The sequence below is a fragment of the Bos indicus x Bos taurus genome, chromosome 6 (genome assembly GCF_003369695.1).
Source record: "Bos indicus x Bos taurus breed Angus x Brahman F1 hybrid chromosome 6, Bos_hybrid_MaternalHap_v2.0, whole genome shotgun sequence".
NCBI lineage: Eukaryota > Metazoa > Chordata > Mammalia > Artiodactyla > Bovidae > Bos > Bos indicus x Bos taurus.
Window position 1 is genome coordinate 117,179,077 of NC_040081.1, and position 23,999 is coordinate 117,203,075.

General features: G+C 48.3%; 1 protein-coding gene across 4 annotated transcripts in view; it reads right to left on the reverse strand.

Annotated features, from left to right (window-relative positions):
* The window catches only part of PIGG (phosphatidylinositol glycan anchor biosynthesis class G), a 40,460-nt gene extending 23,942 nt beyond the window's left edge, over positions 1-16,518 (reverse strand). For 3 of the 4 annotated variants that reach the window (XM_027545296.1, XM_027545297.1, XM_027545295.1), the window contains exons 1-5: positions 16,227-16,518; positions 15,139-15,344; positions 8,385-8,594; positions 6,995-7,183; positions 5,682-5,823 (exon numbers count right to left, since the gene is read on the reverse strand). In XM_027545296.1, the coding sequence (XP_027401097.1) occupies positions 5,682-5,823; positions 6,995-7,183; positions 8,385-8,594; positions 15,139-15,344; positions 16,227-16,374 (895 nt within the window). In that variant the 5' untranslated portion in view covers positions 16,375-16,518. Of the gene's footprint in view, positions 1-3,063; positions 3,106-5,681; positions 5,824-6,994; positions 7,184-8,384; positions 8,595-15,138; positions 15,345-16,226 lie in introns of those variants that run through there. The other variant, XM_027545298.1, reaches the window with a different exon arrangement.
* Positions 16,519-23,999: the final 7,481 nt, after the last annotated feature.

Consider the following 23,999-nt stretch of genomic DNA (forward strand, 5'->3'; position numbering starts at 1 on the left):
ACCTGCCTTGCAGGCAGATACTTTAACCCCTGAGCCACCAGGCAAGCCCTAACAACCTCTTGATGAGTGTGAAAGAGAAGCGTGAAAAAGCTGGTTTAAAACTCAACATTCACAAAACTAAGATCATGGCATCTGGTCCCATCACTTCGTGGCAAATAGATGGGGAAACAATGGAAACAGTGAGAGACTTTATTTTTTTGGGCTTCAAAATCACTGCAGATGGTAATTGCAGCCACGAAATTAAAAGATGCTTGCTCCTTGGAAGAAAAGCTATGACAAACCTAGACAGCATATTAAAAAACAGAGACATTACTATGCTGACAAAGGTCCGCCTAGTCAAAGCTATGGTTTTTCCAGTAGTCATGTATGGATATGAGAGTTGGACTACAAAGAAAGCTGAGTGCAGAAGAATTGATGCTTTTGAACTGTGGTGTTGGAGAAGACTCTTGAGAGCCTCTTGGACTATAAGGAGATCAAACCAGTCAATCCTAAAGGAAATCAGCCCTGTATGTTCATTGGACAGGCTGATACTAAAGCTAAAGCTCCAATACTTTGGCCACCTAATGCAAAGAGCCGACTCATTAGAAAAGACCCTGAAGTTGAGAGTTTGAAGGCAGGAGGTGAAGGGGACGACAGAGGATGAGATGGTGGGATGGCATCATTGACTCAATGGACATGAGTTTGAGCAAGCTCCAGAAGATGGTGAAGGACAGGGAAGCCTGGCGTGCTGCAGTCCATGGGGTCACAAAGACTCAGACACGACTGAGCAACTGAACAACAAAAATAAAACAATGACAACAGGCCCTGTGAGGAGGGCTAGAGTTACTGCAATATAGCATTTAATGTTTGGTTTTCATCAAAAACTACATGCAATTATGCAAAGAAACAGGAAAGTATAGCTGAAAGGGAGAGAAAAAAAAAGCAGGCTGTACAAGCATCTTGGGAAGGGTCCATATGTCAGAGTTAACAGACAAAGTCTTCCAAGCAGTCACTGCAAATGTGGTCAAAGAACTACAGGGAACAGGCAGATCTCCTTGCCTAGGGAGGTAGTAAAGGCAGGTATGATGGCAGGGTCCCATCCTTCAGAGGTTATCAATAAACAGTTAGGAATTAGATGGAAACTTTGAAGGTGAGAAGTATAACTGAAATGAAAAATTTACTATGAAGGCTCAATAGCAGATTTTCAACTGGCAGAAGAATCAGCAAAGACAGACTGATAAAAATTAAATAATTATACAATAAACAATTATACAATCTGAGAAACAGAAAATCTCCCAAATTTGACAAGAAACATTTATTTACACATCCAAGAAGCTCAATGAACTCCAAGTTGGACAAATACAAACTACAAGGAGTGAAGTGAAACTAATTAGATTAATGGTTGATTTCTCATCAGAACCACAGAGGCCAGAAGGCAGGAGGACAGCATGTGCAAAGAGCTGAAAGAACCAGAATGCTATACCCAGAAAAACTGCCTTTCAGAAAGCAAGGGGAAATGAAGACATCCTGAGATGAAAAAAGCAAAACAGACAACTCATTATTAACAAACTCAGGACTCAAAAAACTAAGATCATGGCCTATGGTCCCATCAGTTCATGGTAAACAGATGAGGAAAAAGTGGATTTTATTTTCTTGGGCTCTAAAATCACTGTGGATGGTGACTGCAGCCACGAAATTAAAAAGGTGCTTACTCCTTGGAAGGAAAGCTATGACAAACCTAGACAGTGTATTAAAAAGCAAAGACATCACTTTGCCTACAAAGACCCACATAGTCAAAGCTACAGTTTTTCCAGTAGTCATATACGTATGTGAGAGGTGGACCATAAAGGCTGAGTGCCAAAGAATTGATGCTTTTGAACTGTGGTGCTGGAGATGACTCTTGAGAGTTCCTTGGACCGTAAGGAGATCAAATCAGTCAATCCTAAAAGAAATCAACCTTGAACATTCATTGGAAGGACTGATGCTGAAGCTCCAACACTTTGGCTACCTGATGCAAAGAGCCAACTCATTAGAAAAGACCCTAATGTTTGGAAAGATTGAAGGCAAAAGGAGAAGAGGGTAGCAGAGGATTAGAAAGTTGCATGGCATCACCAAATCAATGGACATGAGTTTCAGCAAACTTGGGGAGATACTGAACAACAGGGAAGCCTGGTGTACTGCAGTCTGCCGCTGCTGTAAAGTTGCTTCAGTCGTGTCCGACTCTGTGCGACCCTGTAGACGGCAGCCCACCAGGCTCCTCTGTCCCTGGGATTCTCAAGGCAAGAATACTGGAGTGGGTTGCCATTTCCTTCTCCGTACTGCAGTCTATGGGGTCACAAAGAGTGGGACACGACTTAGCCACTGAACAACAATAAACCTGCCTTACAAGAAATACTAAAGGAAGTTCTTCACACTGAAAGCTATTGACTCCAGATGGTAACCTGGATCCACTTAAAAAAAAAAGGTAAAGAGTATCAGTAAAGGTAACTATGTAGTTATGCTGCTGCTAAGTCGCTTCAGTCGTGTCCGACTCTGTGCGACCCCGTACATGGCAGCCCACCAGGCTCCCCCGTCCCTGGGATTCTCCAGGCAAGAACACTGGAGTGGGTTGCCATTTTCTTCTCCAATGCATGAAAGTGAAAAGTGAAAGTCAAGTCGCTCAGTCATGTCTGACTCTTAGCGACCCCATGGACTGCATAAAAGATAGCATAAAATGTATTTTTCTCTTAAATTCCAAAACAATTATATAAAACTGTATGTATGTATGTATCAAACCATATATATACATTGTCAGCCTACAACATATAGAAATGGCATGCCATGTTTCCAAAAAGTGGAAACAACCCAAACATCTATCAGTTGATGGGTGGATAAACAAATGTAGAACATATATACAATGGAATACTATTCAGCAAAAGAAAGGAATGAAGTCCTGACACCTGCTACAGGATGAATGAACCCGGAAAACATTACCCCAGTAAAAGAAGTTGGTCACTCAAGACCATTTATTGTTGTTGTTTTGTTCAGTTGCCAAGTAGTGTCCGATTCTTTGTGACCCCATGGACTGCAGCACACTAGGCTTACCTGTCCCTCACCATTTCCCGGAGTTTGCCCAAGTTCATGTCCATTGAATTGGTGATGCCATCAAACCATCTCATCCTCTGTTGCACCTTTCTCCTGCCCTCAATCCTTCCCAGCATCGGGGTCTTTTCCAGTGAGCTGGCTCTTCCCATCAGGTGACCAAAGTATTGGAGCTTCAGCATCAGTCCTTCCAATGAATATTCAGGGTTGATTTCCTTTAAGATTGACTGGTTTGATCTTCTTGCAGTCCAAGGGACTCTCAAGAGTCTTCTGCAGCACCACAGTCACATAAGACCATTTATTACAGGGCTCTATTTGTATGGAACGTCCAGAAAAGGCAAATCTGTAGAGACAGGAAGATTAGTGTTTGGTGGTGGCTGAGGATGGGGATGATAGTGGGTTGGAGGAAGTGGAGATGACCAGTAAAGAGGTGACGCTATATCCCAAAATTGACACTAACGATGGCTAACCAACTCTGAATGAACTAAACGGCAGGTGTGGAGTCCTGGCCCAAAAAATAAGCTTGATAAGAACACAGACTATAACTACTCTCAAAGCAAACAAACAAGTCAACAAAACAAGGAAGAGCTTACTGTGGGCACTGAGGTCAGCCATGTGAGCAGCCCACGCAGGCAGTCCCTAGGCACAGTCACCCTGGCCCTTCCTAAAGACGTGTCAGACCTCCCAGGGAGGATATCCTTAAATGCCCATCTGAGCCATGAAACATCAGCAGTTAAGTTAAAAATAACCCTAAGATTCCTATAATATTAATGACAACAGGCCAGCCTCCCTGTCCCTGCTCTTCCTCAGACTATAAGCTCCCTGTCTACAGTGCCAGCACAGCGCCCAGCTGACTGCGGGTGCTCAGTGTCGTCTGCAGGATGGGTGGACAGATGGATGCAGAGGGTGCATCTGGCCCGGGGCTCTCACTGAGGTAGACAAGCCCCACGGGACCCTGCTCTGGGTGTGCATGTGTCGGAGGCCAGTGCTCCCGTGGGTGCTGTGCACACTCACTGGAAGGCAGGCTCCAGCTGGGCACCCAGTAAAGGCTCAGGGGAGCCAATACCTGATGCCTTTGGAGTCAGACGTCTAACAGGAGGTAGTGCTGTAAACAGACAAAAGGAAACGGGTGGCGCTTCTTCCCCAGCCGGTCCCGGCTCAAGTGGAAGATTCATTCATTCAATACTTTCAGTACCCATTAAACACCAGGCAATGCTGAGGCCCAAGGCATACAGTGATGCATAAAACAGACCTGGCCCTGCCCCACTCTAGCTCACAGCGAGAAGGCGGATGTTCACGAGTCACACAGTTCATTCTGTGATTATAAACCATGATAAGGATGATGGTGGAGTGGACGAGTGCTGTGAGAGACGACCTCAGGGCAGGTGACCAAGGACAAGCGTATGAGCAGGCTGAGGGGCTGAGGAGGACGGGTCAGGGCATGTGAGGAAGAGCTTAACACCTGGAGGACGTGTGGGAGAGGCCAGGATACGATGAGGAATGGGGATGTGCCTCCAGACAAGGCTGTGAGGGAGGCAAGAAGCCTCACGTGGGGTTTTTACTTTATCCGAGGTTCAGCTTCTAAAAGGTGGTATGTCTGGGAGCCTGGGACAGACTGGCACAGGTGAGGAGCAGGGAGAGGGCAGACCAAGGCAGACATCCAGGTTTCCAACCTGAAGAACGGTGTGAATGGCACCATCCGCTGATGGGGACACAGGGAGGGCCGAGTGCAGGTGCGGGGGTCTCATCTGCTCTCCCTGTGGGAGATCCAAGAGGGCGTCAGTAGGAAGTAGGGCTGACAGTTTGGAGGGCGAGAAAGAGGCACAGCTGGAGGATAAATCCAACAGGTGTGAGCCCATTCATGGCTCTTAAAACCATGGAAGAGCATGCGATCATCTCAGGGGTAAACGCAGAATCAAACAGAGGCAGTCCAGAAAAAAGGCTAGGGCAAGGTTGCTGAGCCAGCCAAGAGGACTGGACAGCAGAGTGAGAGGTGGAGGGGACCCAAACAGGTGGGAAGTTCCAGGACCAGGGGTCAGCAGGGCCAATGGTGCTGAAAAGTACCAGTGTCCAGCGTGGAAACAGCCGTGAGCTGATGGCCTGCATGTCCTAAAGGGAGGCGGCAGGGGTCTTGTGCAGGCCTGTGCTGAGTAAGGGGCCGGTGTGCCTGGGTTGGAGAGCTGAGGTGTGTCGCAATGCTGACAATGGGCTCTCAGACAGTTCTACTCTGACTGGCCCTACGACTCTAGCTGACATTGCTATCTATTCAAGATAGTCTCAAATAATAGATTCTTTTTCTTAAGTTTAATTTTTTATGTTTCTCTCAATTCATACATGCAGTTCAGATGTCCCTAAGCCTCTGGCACTTTTTATTATTTAGATTTCCAGGCAGTGACATTCATACCACACAATTCACAAAAGGAACATCTGTATTTTAGGAATCAGGGCAGGAAACATAAACTCCAAATCCTGACTGGTCCTGCCCCATTAATTTTCATTCTCATTATGCAGGGTTTTTCAAACTTACACAGGTTCTAAAAATGATTTTTAAAATTAAAATCGAAGTATAGAAAACAAAGAAATAAAGAACAGGTTTAAACTGTTAAACACCCAAATCTCACCAGGCTTCCTTTCGAATGCAGAGCTAACCAAGACCAGAGCAGTGTTTACTTCCTCCATGGAAGAGGCTCCATGGCCTCCAGCTTCAGACATGCCATGATCACCACAGAGAACCAGCAGACTGGGCAACAGAGGATCTCTCTCCTGTGAGGCAAAGGGAAGGCATTTCAACTGTACCCAGACTGGGGAGAACACATGATCTTGTTAAGAAAACTACTTCAGATTTCAGCTTTGCTTTGTAAATAGTAGCTCTTTCTAAATGAGTTACTGTTATTATTTTTTCTAACCTATGAACTTACAGATTAAAGGGTCAAGGTCAAGTAATGTCATAAACAGGGACTCCACTGGCAGTCCAGGGGCTTCCCTGGGGGCTCAGCTGGTAAAGAATCTGCCTGCAATGTGGAGACCTGGGTTCGATCCCTGGGTTGGGAAGATCCCCTGGAGAAGGGAAAGGCTGCCCACTCCAGTATTCTGGCCTGGAGAATTCTGTGGACTGAATAGTCCATGGGGTCACAAAGAGTCGGACACGACTAGGCGACCTTCACTTTCACTTTCTGGCAGTCCAGTGGTTAGGACTCTGCCCTTCCACTGCAGGGGGCTTGGGTATGATCCGTGGTCAGGTAACTAAGATGCCACACACGGCCAAAAAAACCCCCAAAACTAACAACAGTACTGTCTTAAGTAAGACAAACGGGATTAAATGGAGGTCACAGAGCACAGGGCAGTCTTCTTATCTGTCACACACAGCTGCCCTCTGCCCCTAGGGCTCTGGCCGGTGGCTCCTGCTGCCCCTGGGATGGACCTGACAGGCTCCAAATTGCCCGTGCTGCTTCTCTGCCTGGAACATACCTTCATACATGGCTTACTGGCACTCCCACCTGCTTCAAGCCTCTGCTTACCACTCACATGTCCTCAAAGACTGCTCTGATCATGCAGTTTAAACTTTTGGCCTTTCTCTCACATGTACACTCCTCCCGCCCTATGTTCTGCTACAGTATCAACTTCTGTCTGGGACACCTCTGACTCACTGATTACGCTCCCTGTGTTCCCTCCTGGCTAGAGGCTAAGCTCCTCAAGTGTCTGTACAGGCACAGTGACACAAGGCATTCAGGAGAAATTATCTGGATGAACAGGTGGAGATACTAAGAGCCACTCTTCGGCAGGGCTGCTGGGTACAGCGCCCAGCACATGGCAGGTGCTACTGTAGGTGAAGGTTGCCTGAGTGCTGGTGGGCATGAAGCTCATGCAAGGTCGCCTGAGTTCACTTCGGAAGCTCCACTTCCCCCAGGAAACACTGGCACCTTGACAGGCTCACCTCTGCCAGCAGTGCGGTGTGGATCTTCATCAGGATGCTGTCCATCTCACTGAGCTTGTGCCCAACCAGGGGGCTGCTGGGCCCAGAAATGTGGCCGATGTGGTCCAGCCCGAGATAGTGCAGGATTAACATATCCCAATCCTGCCTTTTTAGTACTTTATCCAAATGCCTTGTAACATTATTATCCACCTTTAAAGGGAAAAAAGCACATATCAATAGCTTCCCTAATTTCCTTTGTGTTTACTCTTCAATGAAAAGTGACATGGCTATTTTCAAATCTAGTGGTTTTTTTTAGGTACTCAGAATCGTGGGAGTTTGCAAAGACCACAAAACAAAACAAACCTCCAAAATAAAAACTGTCTTAAAAAATGTTTGCATTAGATCAAGCTTTCATTAATATTTCTATGTCTCTAAGTTATGAACACAACATATTATAATTTAAATGCACAAGGGTTGTTCTGACAGAACAATTCTGTAAGATCACTACTGGAGCATAAACTAAAGCTGACCAGATGACCAAGTTCAACAGGTACCAGGTCATTACGAGGCAACTAAAGGCTAAGGGCAGTTGGGTAAGACAGAACAATGCCCAGGGTTCAAGAAACCAGCGGAGTGAAGCTGAGGGCATGTGTGTCCTGTAAGAACGCTATTCAGGGAGGAAAGAGACACACACTCAGTGGTTCCCACTCAAACAGCCCCCGACAGACCCATTAGCCTGGAGAGCCCTGACTCCTCAGATGGCCTTTCTCCCTTCCACTGAAGAATCTACCATGAAGAGAAGTACTTTTGAGAGGTCATACGCAGGAAGGGCAGTAACTGCTGTGTCTATACAGGTCACCTTCAGTGAAGCAGACACTCCATAAGGCCAAGCAAATGGACCCATCCAACGCCAGCTCAGACTTGTGGTGCCTCTGCCCCAAGGGCCAGCTTTCTCACCGTGGGTCTAATCATGCCCTTTTCCTCTTTGGAGGCTGCGCACCCAGCCCAGGGTCGATGCCTCTTGGGACCAGGCTCACCCAGCACACTCATGCTGCCAACCCCATAAAACAGCTGTGAGGCATGATCCCTGGCAGACCATGGAGACCTCGGGCTCTGCCATGCACAGATGCTGTCAAACTCAGGCTGAGGGACTCCTCCTGGGAAGCCCTTCCTGACTGTTGGTACCCATTGACAGGTATCCATCTGGGCTTTAGGGTCAGAGAACTAAGCTCACACCTCTGTCAGGGTTTATATTTCTGGCTTGGAGCTGATAATGGGAAGGAACAAGTTTTTCAATCTCTCCATACTATTCTTATTGTATTAATAAAAGCCACATACAACGCAATGTTGCCCCTTGCTAAGAACAGGGTGCCAGGCTGTCTCATTGGATATATTTTTCTTAAAAACTGACCTCTGTATAATCTGATACAAAAAAAGAGGTTGTTCCATCATATTCCACAAAATGCTTTGGAAATAATTTCACCCATGTTTCATCTCCATAAAAGATGATTCTTTTCCCAGCAGCTTTGGCTCGTGTGATCACATTGTCTTCCATCAACGTAGGAGAATTGAGGTTCCTGACGACATCGATGAAGCCAGGGAGGCTCCCTGTCAGCAACGCCTGTAGGAGGGAGCACTCAGGAGTCAGTCCATGGAATCTGCCTATGGTGTCCAAGTGTGGTGTGGTGATCAGGGACAGAAATGACTTGATGACTAAAGGAGGCAAGCATAAAGCTAAAGTGACCCCAGTACTGAAGGCTGGGTCAGTGTTAAGACAAAGCAGGGCACAGATTCTGAGAAAAACCAGCAAACTAAGTAGTGAAGAACTGACCATATTTCAGTTAATGAGAGGATAAAGGAGGCGGCTGTGAGGTAGCCAGATGATAGCTGTGGTCAAAAAGGCAGTGATGGATTTTAAGAACTGAAGCAGATGGCAAAGGGCGGGAAGAACTCTGTATATCCAAACCCACTGACTGGTCCTCACCTAAGCTTCAGATCTGCTTCATGCAACAAGCAAACTCCTGACCCTAAAATCCAGCAATTCTATTGTTCACCCCTGAGAAAGAATAGCTTCCCACTCACCCAGGGAGGAAAGCAGCCTCTAAACAAGAATTATCTCACAGTAAACTGGCCCAGGGATGCTGGTAGGACACATTCCCCCCGCCCACCAACCCACCGCCAACACACCATAATTATTGAAAAAGTGGGTGGGTGTAACATGTCCTCACAACTTTCTGATACAGAATTAAGTCAATCACTCCCCCACCCCACCCCTGCAGTTGAGCAGAGTCTAAATGGGTCACGGGTCTTTGGGATCTGGAGTGAGCTTGCAACCCACAACACTGGCATCCAGGGACCTGTGTGATAAAAAATAAATAGGAATCTGGACAATGTGAACAGTGTAACAATTCTGCCAAGACCTCTCTATCAGCAAATTAACAAAAATGAATTAATCTTGGACTTGGAGAGTGAGGAACTTGGCAAATCCTCTCCCCCAAGAGCAACGATAAATCTGGATATAACTGTCAAAAACAACCACTACAGGACTTTAAAAACTCAGTAAGGATATACACACTGAAACGTTCTTGTTCAAAACAAACTTTCAAATTCCAGTAGAAGCTGTGAGTACTTGTGGTGTTTTATCATGGGCTGAGGTGACAGAATTCCAGCTGAGCTATTTAAAATCCTAAAAGATGATGTTGTTAAAGTGCTGCACTCAATATGCCTGCAAATTTGGAAAACTCAGCAGTGGCCATAGGACTAGAAAGGGTCAGTTTTCATCCCAATCCCAAAGAAGGGCAATGCCAAAGAATGTTCAAACTACTGCACAATTGTGTTCATTTCACATGCTAGCAAGGTTATACTCACAATCCTTCAAGCTAGCCTTCAGCAGTACATGAACTGAGAACTTCCAGATGTACAGGCTGGGTTTAAAGAAGGCAGAGGAACCAGAGATCAAATTGCCAACAATCACTGGATCATGGAGAAAAGCAAGAGAGTTCTGAAAACAAACAAACAAACCAAAAAACAAAAACAAACACAAAAAAACCCCATCTCCTCCTTTACTGAGTACACGAAAGACTTTGACTGTGTGGATCACAAAAAACTGTTGAAAATTCTTAAAGAGATGAGAGTACCACCTTACCAGCCTTCAAGGAGTACGCCAAGGCTATATATTGTCACCTGCTTATTTAACTTCTATGTAGAGTACCTCATGTGAAATGCCCGACTGGATGAATCACAAGCTGGAATCAAGACTGCCAGGAAAAATATCAGTAACCTCAAATATGCAGATGATATCACTCTAATGGCAGAAAGTGAAGAGGAACTAAAGAGCCTCTTGATGAAGGAGAAAGAGAGTGAAAAAGCTGGCTTGAAATTCAACATTAAAAAAACTAAGATCATGGCATCTGGTCCCATCGCTTTATGGCAAATAGAAGGGGAAAAACTGTACATAGTGGTAGATTTTATTTTCTTGGGCTCCAAAATCACTGCAGACAGTGACTTTGCCAACAAAGGCCCATATAGTCAGAGCTATGGTTTTTCCAGTAGTCCTGTATGGATATGAGAGTTGGACCATAAAGAAGACTGAGAGCCGAAGAATGCTTTCGAACTGTGGTGCTGGAGAAGACTTCTGAGAGTCCCTTGGACTGCAAGGAGATCAGACCAGTCTAAAGGAAATCAACCTGAATATTTGCTGGAAGGACTGATGCTGAAGCTCCAACACTTTGGCCACCTGATGCAAAGAGCCAACTCATTAGAAAAGACTGATGCTGGGAAAGATTGAAGGCAAAAGGAGAAGGGGGCAGCAGAGGATGAGATGGTTAGATAGCATCACTGACTCAACAGACATGCATCTGAGCAAACCCTGGGAAATAGTCATGGACAGATGAGCCTGGTGTGTTCCAGTCCACGGGGTTGAAAAGAGTCAGGCATGACTTAGTGACTGAAAAACAAGTTCCCCTCTCGCACACTTAGCCATGAGTACCAGGAGGGGCCCACCCAATTCGGCGCTCCATCGAAAAGTCCCATGCCAGGGACAAACTGAAAACGGGGAAGGCCGTCATGGCTCTCTGAGGTGTCAATGCTGGTTGTAGAAACACAGAACAGAAAACGCAGAAATGGAGTCTGGGGTATGGGATAATTGCTGCAGACCTCTGTGAGCTCCCACACAATCCTGGAATCTGGAAGGCTGCGTGCATACATGGGGTGAGGGTACACCCAGGAGAGAACAGAGAGCACTGTTCGGATAACTGAGAGAGCTATCTGTTCCTTCCAGCTGTTTGAGACTTGCTCAGACAGATAGTAAGTTAGGGAGATGCATAAACTGACTTTAGATGAGTGTGTGGCCCAAACCACACACCGGTCCCTTTGCCGAGGGCAGAGGCCACATCACATGTGTGTTTAAGCACAACCTCTGACCAGTCATTGGGTCATCACTCAGCCATGCTCACCTGGCTGCCCCTCAGGAAGACTAGCTTTAAAAAAACAAACAAGAGCAGACATCTGTGAGTGTACATCTCAGGATCTCATGAGAAACAGACTCTAGAACCAGCTTCAGCAAGCCACCAAAACAACAGTGACAACCGCCACCACTCCTGGGACGGGGATCAGAACCCAGAGCTGAGGTGGGAGTCACACAGATGTATACAGCTGTTAAAGCTCATCAAATTATGTTATACTGTACTGTATGAAAACTCTGTCTCAATGAGGTTATTTTTTAAAACTTGACCTTTTCATCTGAAAAATCTGCTCTCTAAAGGCAACCAGTTACTTTGGATGAATATCTTTTCATCCTTTTGTTCTGTATGTATATAATCACAAATATATAAAGTATACATTTTATCAAAATGGTAACTATATAAATAATTCTGCAACTTGCTTTTTTCACTTAAATCTTTCTGCAGAAAGCATACAGGTATTTCACCTTTTTTTTTTTTTTTAAACAGCTACAGTACTCCAGAGTTTGGAGGTACAGTATATTTATCCAAGACTGATTTAATGACCACTGCTTTTAAAAAGCTTCCAGTTTGGAAGTGCCATTGGAGCTGTGGTGTGAAGGCATAGTGTCGTCTAGGTGAGGCAAAGTGGGGCTTTCCAGAGTGAAACGCAGCAAACTGTGAAAACCCCACCGTGAAAGGGGGTGGCACCCGTGGGGAACCTGTGATCTGCTGGATAAAAGACACAGGATAGGGAAACGGGCTTAGATGAGGCTGAAGAGAGAACAAAGGCAGGACCACGCACCCTGAGGCCTGAGTTAGGAGGCACAGTGTGAGCCGCTGGGGGTTGCTGGGAGTGGAGCAGAGCGACCTATCTGTTCAGACAGGTTCTGGGTGAGAAGAGGTGCTGGCAAGGGTTTTACAGGCTGAGATCATAGCAGACTGGACGAGGGTGGGAGTAGTCCAGGCTGAGTCTAATTCAGTCACATGAACAGTGTAAAGAGATCTGTTCGCCTCATTTCTTGTGAAGAGTGTTATCATCAGCCTTTCGGTGTCTACAGTGTGCTAGACAGACTGTTTAGGCGCCTTTGAGCTGATTACTAGCAGAGGTAAGACTCTCTCCCTTTCAGTCGCTTCCTGTGGATTCTTTACATCCTTTGTCCAGCTGCCACCACACTGTTGCCTCTGACCAGATCTTCCTGACATACTATGGGATTTACATCTTGTTTGCTGTGTTAACTGTAAATGATTTCCCTCCTTTATCGTCAGTTGACTTTTGTTTATGATGTCTTCTACCACTTAGGGTCGAATCTGTCCATCCCTCCCTCTGGGCTTTCATAAGACACTTCCCTCCTCCTCCCCCCACTAGTCTGAGCTCACACTGACATTTTCAAGAAGGGCGGGACTAGCTGGTATCCCCTTCAACCCAGGACACACGCAGGCAGCAACCGAGTTACAGCTGAGAGCCTTGGAACTTTGAGTGAGCGCCCTTCTGTCAGCTCCTTGGAGGCCTTCCCGGGGCTGCTGTGGTCTTGGGAGCAGTAGTTTCTTGTCTTCTGAGAATTAAGGAGGGCTCTGCAGGGACGACTGAAAGAGAATCTGGCCTGGCCACCTCATTCTGCAGTGTCACTGAGAACACGTGTGACCAGCAGAGGTTCTGGAAGCAGACAAGCACAGGCTCATGCTCGGTTTCTAATGTCAGCTGTGAGATTTTCACCACTTAAATCCTGCTTCCTCATCCAGGAAACGAAGAGAGTGGCGCCGAAGTCACGGAGCCTTGCCCATGGGCTGTGGTCAGAGGGCAGAAAACAGTGCCTGCACCACGGGCATGCTGCAGCCAGTGGTAACTGCTCATTATGACAACTACAAATTCCCCCAAAAGGAAAGGCATTCATGAGTTAGTTACATTGTTATAGAAGTAAGTTACCGTATAATCTTGGCTTCCCTGATAGCTCAGTTCCTAAAGAATCCACCTGCAATGCAGGAGATCCTGGTTTGATTCCTGGGTTGGGAAGATCCCCTGAAGAAGGGAAAGGCTGAGAAGTCCATGGACTGTATGGTCCATGGAGTCACAAAGAGTCAGACACGACTGAGCTACTTTTACTTTCACTTACTGTATAATCTTAACACAGAATAGAGTTTGAACATGCTACTAGGAACTTCCCTGGTGGCTCAGACAGTAAAGCGTCTGCCTGCAAGGCAGAAGACCTGGGTTCAATCTCTGGGTCAGGAAGATCCCCTGGAGAAGGAAATGGCACCCCACTCCAGTACTCTTGCCTGGAAAATCCCATGGACAGAGGAGCCTGGTAGGCTACAGTCCATGGGGTCACAAAGAGTCGGACACGACTGAGCAACTTCATTTTCACTTTTCACTAGAGACATCAGTCTTGAAATTTTAAAACTGTGTTTCATGACAATTGTATCAGCACCTCCAGATGAACTAAGTCCCTTCCCTTAGTGGAAGCAGGGCAGGGGACACACTCTTTATGTGTGCCTTACCTGATCCTATCAATTCCGGAGCTGTAAACCCCTAACTCCAGGATGGAGTTCCTGTATACTATTTCCTCACTGGTGAAGAATGAGGAACAAGAACCTACAAGGACCCAACACAAAACACTGGTTTGGTGAAATGAAGCAACCTGGAGAAAGGAGGACCACACTGGTCGATATGCAGGACTGAACAGAACCTAGAGCAGGCATGCTCAGATACTTTCCCTTACAAAACCGCCCAGATTCCTAATGACACTTTTCCTATCAAAATGACAGAGGAATGAGTTCCTTCCACACTTCTGCTGACAGGACAGACAGAGAATCAGTGATCCTGATGGTCATGAGCCTGGATGCCTTTCTTTCAGCTTCCACGGGACTCTTCAGCAGAATGACTGCTCACTGAGAAGCTGTTCCTGAGCAACCTAACTAGAGGGGGCCTCTGCCACTGCCCATCACTCTCTTCATGTTCTCTTCCTCAATTTCTTCTGTAGCACTTACCACTTACTGAAACTGTTCTGACTATTTATTTGTATACTTACATATTTTCTGTCCCCTCAATTAGAAAGTAAGCTTCATGAGTTTAGGATAGTTGCTGTCTTGTTCTTCACTGAATCCCATGAAGGGATTCAGAAAAAAGTTTGTGAGCCAATAAATAAAGCTTTATCCTTTCCTTTCTCTATAGTTCTTGAGTAAAGCACTGCATGTCAAGTCTCACCCACTAGGCTGAACACCTGAAGGTGGTTTATACAGTAAAAGCAGAGATATCTGCTGAGGCCAGGGCATGCTGATTTGGTCACTGTATATACTAAGATACTGGATGAGTCATTTAATTTATTTGAGTTTGCTTCCTCATCCATAAAATCAAGAGGTTGAAGTAGATAACCCTAGAGGCTCCTCTCAGAAATCTGACTGACTCACTGATGATTAAAAACAGCAGGCTAGCAAAGAAGATGGTATCTCTTGGATTAGACTGGCCGAGAAGATCTGGCTCTAAATCTGTTATGCTTCCCATGAAGCATGAGCTCTGGCTACCTGACAGAGGGCATAAATCATGAGTCTTAGTTCCAGTCTCTGGAAGGCTTCATCAGCATTCTATTGCCCCAGCCAGGAGGACAGCACCAAAGTAGTTTCCACTTAGCTAAAACTGGGACTCCAAGTAAAAGACAATAGAACATTCTTCTAAAGCTCTCAAAGAGCCAAACCATGATCTATAATATATTAAGTCAAACTGCTTACCTTGATTCGAGGCATAGTAACTGTAGGTGGCTTTGCTTCAGCCACAAAACTGAGAGATGATCCTTTTTCCACAAGATAAGTTGTGTAGGGCATAAATTTCACACCCTTTGATCCAAACACAAAATCATCTCTCAAGGCATCTATCAGCAGAATAACAACTTTACTGAAGAGCGGTGGTGGAAGCTCGGTCCAGTTGGAACTGGCTCCTAAAGTGTTTGAAAATGAAAAAGGAAATTGAATTTTAAACTCTTTTTTAGTATCCAGGAACTTTATAATCTGGTTTCTCCCTACTTCTCCAGCACATACTCTGTCACATCTACACATCCTGACCCAAAGGAAAGGGCCTGTTCTTGGGAAACAACGCTGGGGTCAGAGGGTGGGTGACAAGTAAGCTCAGGAGCCCCCGTAGAGAGGAGAGAATTGTCCTTAGCATTGTGGGGTGTACTGACACCGAGGAGTTCCTTCTTGCGAGTCCTACAACGGGATATCAGGGAGCTTGATACAAACAGTGCTGCAGGGAACGGACGGGCGAGCATTTACAAACTGTCTTTCCATAGTTATTAGCTAGTATTGTGTGGACTTGGGCCAAAACGCGAGTTCTTTTACCTAATATTTATTGCTGGGTATTTGAGGGCTCTACGCAGGGAGGTCTTTACTGGAAAAAACGGGCCCTTGGAGGAATGCCACAGAAGAAAACACGAGAGGTCGCAGGAATCTTACCTGCTGTGTCTTACTGAGCAAAAAGGATGCCTGGAACAGGGAGTGACCCAAACATCTGCTCAGGGAAGGGGGTTGCGGTTCACTGGATGAGTACAGCTGGGGAGAGTCTTACTTTTTACGGGTACAGAGAGCTTACTTTGCGGTGACCAGGGACGAAGATCTTAGTGCGGCTGGTACTGGTGCTGGCCACAAAGTTGTAGGATACAGAAAAGGAGGCTGGAGCGGCAAGAAGGGGATCCTAGGAGGTCGGGATCAGAATGGAAGAGACCCCCCGGGAGCCCCGGGCAGAAGATGAAGAGGCGAGGCTCGTAAGGGCAAAGTAGGGCCCGGGGAGCAGAGACGCTGTGGGGAGGGGGGCGCAGTCGTACCAGCAGAGGGTTCGGGCGCCGGGGACTCTGCTTGCCGCTCCGCTCCGGAAAAGACGGGAGCCGGGAAGAAGCCCCGGAGGAACAGCGCGACGCCGAGGACCTCGATCACGACGCAGCCGGCAGCGAAGGTCCCGGAGCCCAGCCGCATCGTGCCCACCCTCCGCTCCGAGATCCGGATTCCCGGGCACCGGGTCACTTCTCGCCCAGGAGTAGAGGCACTCGACTCCACCGCCGCCGAGCAGGCGGGATCCGCAGCGCCTGACAGAGTCCCTGCGTCCTTTCCGCGTCCGCCGTCGCGCCGGAAATACGCACCAGGAGCCAGCCGCTTCAGGAGAGGCGGCCCAGGGCTCAGACTGCACTTCCGGTGCGCTCCAGGTTCGTGTTGTGAAAGAGCTGCACTCAGCGTGCCAGCAAATGTGGAGAACTCAGCAGTGCCCACAGCGTTGGAAAAGGTCAGTTTTCATTCAAGAAGGGCTATGCCAAAGAATGTTCAAACTATCGCACAATTGCCCTCATTTCACTTGCTGGCAAAGTAATGCTCAAAAATCCTTCAAGCTAGGCTTCAACAGTATGTGAACCGACAACTTCCAGATGTACAAGCTGGATTTGGAGAAGGCAGAGGAACCAGAGATAACATTGCCAACATCCGTTGGATCATAGAAAAAGCAAGGGAAAACATCTGCTTCACTGACCACACTAAAGCCTTTGACTGTGTGGAGCAAACGAACTGCGGAAAATTCTTAAAGAGATGGGACTCTCAGACCACCTTACCTGCCTCCTGAGAAATCTGTATGCAAGTAAAGAAGGAACAGTTAGAACCGGACATGGAACAATGAACTGGTTCCAAATTGGGAAAGTGCAGTTCAGTTCAATCACTCAGTCGTGTCTGAGTCTTTGTGACCCCATGGACTGCAGCACCCCAGGCTTCCCTGTCCATCACCAATTCCCAGAGCTTGCTTGAACTCATGTCCATTGAGTCGGTGATGCCATCCAACCATCTCATCCTTTGTCATCCCTTTCTCCTCCTGCCTTTAGTCTTTCTCAGCATCAGGATCTTTCCCAATGAGTCAGTTCTTTGCATCAGGTGGCCAAAGTATTGGAGCTTCAGCATCAGTCCTTCCAATGAATACTCAGAGTTGATTTCCTTTAAGATTGACTGGTTTGATCTCCTTATAGTCCAAGGGACTCTCAGGAGTCTTCTCCAACACCACAGTTCAAAAGCATCAATTCTTCAGTGCTCAGCTTTCTTTATAGTCCAACTCTCACATTCGTACATGACTACTGGAAATACCATAGCTTTGACTAGATGGACCTTTGTTGGCAAAGTAATGTCTCTGCTTTTAATATGACGTCTAGATTTGTCATAGCTTTTCTTCCAAGGAGAAAATGTCTTTTGCCCCTCCTATTGTTTTGTTGGGGCTTCTCCATTGCCCTTGGATGTGGGGTATCTTTTTTTTTTGGTGGGATCCAACATTCTTCTTTCGATGGTGGTTCAGCAGTGAGTTGCAGTTTTGGAGTTCTCCCAGGAGAAGATGAGCGCTTGTCTTTCTACTCCATCATCTTTATATCATGCCAAATCAGGAAAGGAGTACGTCAAGGCTGTATATTGTCACCTGTTTATTTAACTTATATGCAGAGTACGTCATGCGAAGTGCTGGGCTGGATGAAGCACAAGCTGGAATAAAGGTTTCTGGGAGAAATATCAATAACCTTGGATATGCAGATGATAGCACCCTAATGGCAGAAAGCAAAGGGGAATTAAAGAGCCTCTTGATGAAGGTCAAAGAGGAGTGTGAAAAAGCTGACTTAAAACTCAGCATTAAAAAAACTAAGATCATGGCATCCTGTCGCATCACTTCATGGCAAACAGATGGGGAAACAATGGAAACAGTGAGAAACTTAATTTTTTTAGGCTCCAAAATAACTGCAGATGGTGATTGCAGCCATGAAATTAAAAGATTCTTGTTCCTTGGAAGAGAAGCTGTGACGAATCTAGACAGCATATTAAAAAGCAGAGACATCACTTTGCTGACAAAGATCCATACGGTCAATGCTATTGTTTTCCCACTGGTCATGTATGGATGTGAAAACTGGACAATAAAAAAGGCTGAGTGCTGAAGAATGATGCCTTCAAACTGTGGTGTTGGAGAAGGCTCTTGGGAATCCCATAGACAGCAAGGAGACCAAGCCAGTCCCTTGGACAGCAAGGAGATCAAATCCTAAAAGAAATCAACCCTGAACATGGACTGGAAGGATTGATGCTGAAGCTAAAGTTACACCACATTGGCCATCAATGCAAAGAACTGACTCATTGTAAAAGACCTTGATGCTGGGAAAGATTGAAGGCAGGAGGAGAAGGGGACAACAGAGGATGAGATGGTTGGATGGCATCACTGCCTTGATGGACATGAATTTGAGCAAGCTCCTGGAGATAGTGAAGGATAGGGAAGCCTAGTGTGCTGCAGTCCATGGGGTCACAAAGAGCTACAGAGATGGGCCAAGGGACATGCTGGCTTTTCCCAGCCAAGGGTCATGTCTGTGGCAGGAGGTCCTGGGCAGTCACCCTCCATCCCAGATCAGGCAAGACTGGTAGGAGGCATGTCCAGCTCCACAGGTCCTCAATTTCCCAGCAGGCTGATGAGTCTGTCCCCAGACACAACCAAGGCCTTTCTCCCTGAAGGCAACTCAGGGACCAGTCTTTAAAGGAACCCATGTCTGGTCACCTTCCTAGGAGCATACAGAGGCCACCACACATCCACTCCTGAGTGACCCACACATTACAGATGAGGCTGCCTGCCTCCGATGTCCCCGTCCTGCAGGCTCCTGCCTGGCCCTCTTGAGATCCATCATTCCCAGAGGGCTGTGGTTACTGCCCCTTGGTCTCTCCCACCTCTGCCTGTCCATCTGTCTTCCCCGAATCAGGACACTGCTCTACCCCCCCGCCCCACCCCACAGTGCTCCTGGATTCCTGCCTTGGAGCTTGCCCCTGTGAACTGTGTTGACCATCAGCATTTGTCACCCCAAGAGGCCCCCAGGAAGATGAATGAACCTCGTGTACAGGTGGGTCACTGCTGAGCTGTCTGGGTTGAGATGAGGTCACTTGATGAGCCATGTTCAGAGTGTGTGTGTATGTGGGTGGGTGGCGGGCGTCCTCACAAGGGGAAGTCTGGACACAGACACATGGGGGACAAAGTGATGTGACAGCAGCAGTGGAGATGGGGTGATGGAACCCCAGGAGCTGGGAGGGTCATGGAACTGACCATTCTGAAAACCTGCGGGAGGAGTGGGCCCCCTACACTTTGACCTCAGGCTCCAGGATTAAGAGTAAGCATGTCATGTTCCAGCCCGTCATCTAGTACGATGTGGGGTCCTGGGGTGGGGGAGTGGGGCCTGTGCTTGTTGAAATCCAGGATCATCTCTGGCCGCCTCCTCTCTGAGCACAAACCCCACTCTTCTTTGGGGAGACAAACCCAGGACCCAGGATTTCTGCACCTTGAACATCCCTGTCATTGCCAGCTGCCCCCAGCAGCCCCATCCCCAGGGCACTCCAGGCCCCATCCAGGAGCCACAGTGTGAGTGGCTGTAGGCCAACCCTTATCCTACCCCCTGGACTTGAGTGCAGTCACCTGAGAATTGATTCACCAGTCCCCGCACACATCCCATATCGCAGGACAGGTCATTGTTCCTGGTTTGGGGGTGTTGAGTGTGGTCCTTGAATCTGGACAAAGAAAATCCTCCCCAAGAGACAAGGGCACAGCTGGACCAGGAAGTCAACACTGCTCCCTCCCATCCTCCATGGAGTGAGGTCAGAGCCCCAGTGATACCCAGGAAAGGATGTAACAGCCAGAGGAGTAGAGCATCCTTGGATTGGGGCCCAGTCACCAACTCACTCCCCCAGAGAAAGCAGTGTTTTCACCAGAACTTCAAAATGTGACCGTTCCCCCAGCAACATCCAGGCTCGGGGAACCAGCCAGATGGAAACCTCATTTCAGTGTATCTGGTATTTATAGGCCCAGTCTTGGGGTGGGGGATAGTCCAGCTTGAAGGAAGATGGATGTGCTCCAGTTCTGGATGCTTGCTGTCCAAGCCCATGCATCGCTGTCCCTGCCCCATGCCCAGCCCCCATCCATTTATGACCCTGTCCATCCATGTCCCCATCCATCCCTGATCCTGTCCATCCATGTCCTCCTCCATCCTTGTCTGTCCCATCTCTCTATGGCCTTGTTCCCCTCAGGAAACCCTTTAGATTCCAAGTGTCCACTTTCCCACCTCAACCGCATCCCTCTGTCCAATTAAATTTGCAGGATTCTTGCCTCAGTGAAGACAGGGCGAATACCCCACATGGGTGTTTTTAGCAGTGACTTGGCTTCCCTTCTCTTCTGGCCTGGGGTCTGGCTGGATCTGATTTGGTTTCCAGCTGCCCTAGGGGTGGAATCAGGCACCTCCTCACCACCATCGCCCCTAACTCCACACTTCTCATCCAGCCTCAGGGCTGACACAGACCTCCCTGGACTCCCCCACTTCCCCCACTTGCTCACCCTCTATCCGGTCCTCAGTCCACCTGTGCTGACAGGTGAGAGCTCCTTCCAGATGCTCCCAAGTGCTTCACCCCAACATCCTCCTGGGGTTGGCCCCCTGTTGTGCAGGGATGGCCACTCACACCGATCCCCACCTTCAGGGCTTGAGTGGGCATCAGACATGCTGCATGCAATGGGTAAACCTGCCTCAGGACATGGGAAGGAGCAGCCACGCCCCGGGACGTGGGGAGGTGTGATCGACCACAGGGTGGACGTCACCACCTGTCTCACCAGGCGAGGGCAGCTGCATTCTCCCTTCCCAGAGACTTTCTCACCCAGCCTGATGATGACCTGGCCTTGTTCCCACACCCCGTTTTTCCTCCACTGGCCATGCTCTTGTCATGAACAGAGCAAGACAATGTGGTCAGTGGCTGCGGGCTGAGGCACACGGACACTGGCTGACCCTCCTGTGCTCATGCTGACTGGCCTCTGCTCCTGGCTCCGGGAGGTCACCTGAGTCTGATGGGAGTGTCCGTGCTCCCTGGGCCTCGGTCCATGTTGGTCTGTGCTGATGGCTTGATGCACAGTGGGGCTTTTGGAGACCTGAGCAGAGGCTGACGTCAAAGGTCAGCCATGACTCAGGCTACCCTGAGTGGTCCCATCCAGTGGACGCCCAGCCCTACTTCTGACCTGTGCCCTCAGCTGATTTTATCTGTCATTTCACCTGAGTATACATCTCAGTAAGCCCTGGGATCCTCCAAAAACCCCCAGGGTGGTGTTGGGCCCCAACCTCACAGTCAGGTTCAGAAGTAGGGATCTCCAGGCCCTGAAATCTGCAGGGCCCGCTGCCAGAGGAGGGGTAGGAGACCCCAGTTGTAGTTAAGCTGGGTCCAGGGCCCTCCTGTATATAGGCATGCTAGCCATGTATCAGGAAGGGGCCAGCTCCTCCCCTCTGGCCTGGTCTCTGGCTTCTGTGAAATGATATGGGAGTGCAAGTGCTGGAGGTGCCCCAGTGCTGCGGGCTCCTCAGGTTCCAGGGACACACAGGGCACACAGGGTGGCCACAGTGCTCCCACGGTGTTAAAGCCCTTTCCTAGGATTAGCCTGTAGGTGAGAAACTCCATCCCAAGGAGGGGCAGCGGAGCTGGAAGATCACCCAAGGATGGGCTCTCCCTGCTGTGACCTCCAGGTGAGCCCAAACTGCAGGCAGAGGTGGACCCCTCCAGTTGGAGCTCTTGTGGCTCAGACACTCATGTCCTGGGCTTTGGGGGGACAAATACCTTGGCAACCGTGGTACTTGCCTATATCTGCTGTGGTTAGAGCCTGCCCTGTCTCCTCTTCGTGACAAGGTTCTCACCCCTCCCAGCAGGCCTTTCGGGGGTTAATGGGATGGAAGTGTCCACAGCAGGATTGGAGAGTCTATAGTGGAGGCCACTGGAGGCCACACAGTAGGCAGGACAGTTCCCATCAGTCTCGCCCTTCCAAGCATCATGGTTGTAGGCCCGCACACAGTGCATATTTCAATGTGGTAGTAGGTGCAGTGATCCAGGGATTGGTCCAGCCCACCAGGGATGCCCAGTCCATGTAGGCGTCAGCGTGGCGTGCATGCGAAGCCCTGGCCATGCTCCCACACTCCCAGGAGGACCCCTTGGTGTGATCCCTGGAAAGATCAGAAAGTCAGCCAGCAGTGTCCCCTCCCACTCCTCCCAGCCAAGTTGCAATGAGAAACATAAGGCACCTTGGCAGGGGTGGGGGTGGGTAGGGGGGGTGGGTGCAGGAGGAAGCTGGTGCAGGGGTGGCCTGGTGCCTCCTTATGGTGTGCCATGACCCAGCTCAGCTGTGAGCACACAAGGCTGTGCTGAGCCATGTGAGCCTCCCAGCAAGCCCCCGAAGATGAGAGCGGCCCAGCAGACCTCACCCCTTCCCTCCACGTCTAGTAGATGGAAGAGCCTCTTCCCCTTGCCATTCTGGAAGCTGTTATAGGTTTTTGTGGGTTGGGCCCCTGCCTGTGCTCCCTACACAGAACTGTTTGCTCTGTGGCCTGATGTCCCCTCCTTGATGTTCTCAGGAAAGAATCAGGGGTTTCCAGAGCAGCGTCTATAGGCAACTCTGCATTTGCACCCATGTTTACATCTTCCGTGTAAACACACAGCCTTCCTTGACCTTATGTCTCCTCATCCATAAGGGGATGGTGGTTTCTGCTCATAGGGTGGGTGGAGGGCACACCTATGGCCACAGCACTGGCTCCGTAGACAGCATGGCCCCTTGTGGGCCTGGACCCCCACACGACTGACACCACCTGGCACACAATCATGACTCAGTGACACTGGCTGCCAGGTGTTCAGTCAGGAGGGACCCAGAAGCAGCACCTAGAGATAGACCAGATATGCTTTTTCACAGGCAGTGGATGTACTGGTTATTAGTTCAGTTCAGTGTCCGACTCTTTGCAACCTCATGGGCTGCAGCATGCCAGGCTTCCCTGTCCACCACCAACTCCTGGAGCTTGCGCAAACTCACGTCCATCGAGTCAGTGATGCCATCCAACCATCTCATCCTCTGTTGTCCCCTTCTCCTGCCTTCAATCTTTCCCTGCATCAGGGTCTTTTCAAGTGAATCAGCTCTTAGCATCAGGTGGCCAAAGTATTGGAGCTTCAGCTTCAGCATCAGTCCTTCCAATGAATATTCAGGACTGATTTCCTTTAGGATGGACTGGTTGGATTTGCTTGCAGTCCAAGGGACTCTCGAGAGTCTTCTCCAACACCACAGTTCAGAAGCATCAATTCTTTGGCACTCAGCTTTCTTTGTAGTCCAGCTTTCACATTCATACGTGACTACTGGAAAAACCATAGCTTTGACTAGACGGACCTTTGTTGGCAAAGTTATGTATCTGTCTTTTAATATACTGTATATGTTGGTCATAACTTTTCTTCCAAGGAGCAAGCGTCTTTTGATTTCATGGTTGCAGTCACCATCTGCAGTGACTTTGGGGCCCGAGAAAATAAAGTCTCTTACTGTTTCCATTGTTTCCCCATCTATTTTCCATGAAGCAATGGAACGGGATGCCATGATCTTAGTTTTTAGAATGTTGAAGTTTAAGCCAGCTTTTTCACTCTCTTCTTTCACTTTCATCAAGAGGCTTTTCAGTTCCTCTTCGGTTTCTGCCATAAGGGTGGTGTCATCTGCATATTTGAGGTTAATGATATTTCTCCCAGCAATCTTGATTCTAGCATATGCTTCACCAAGCCTTGCATTTCAC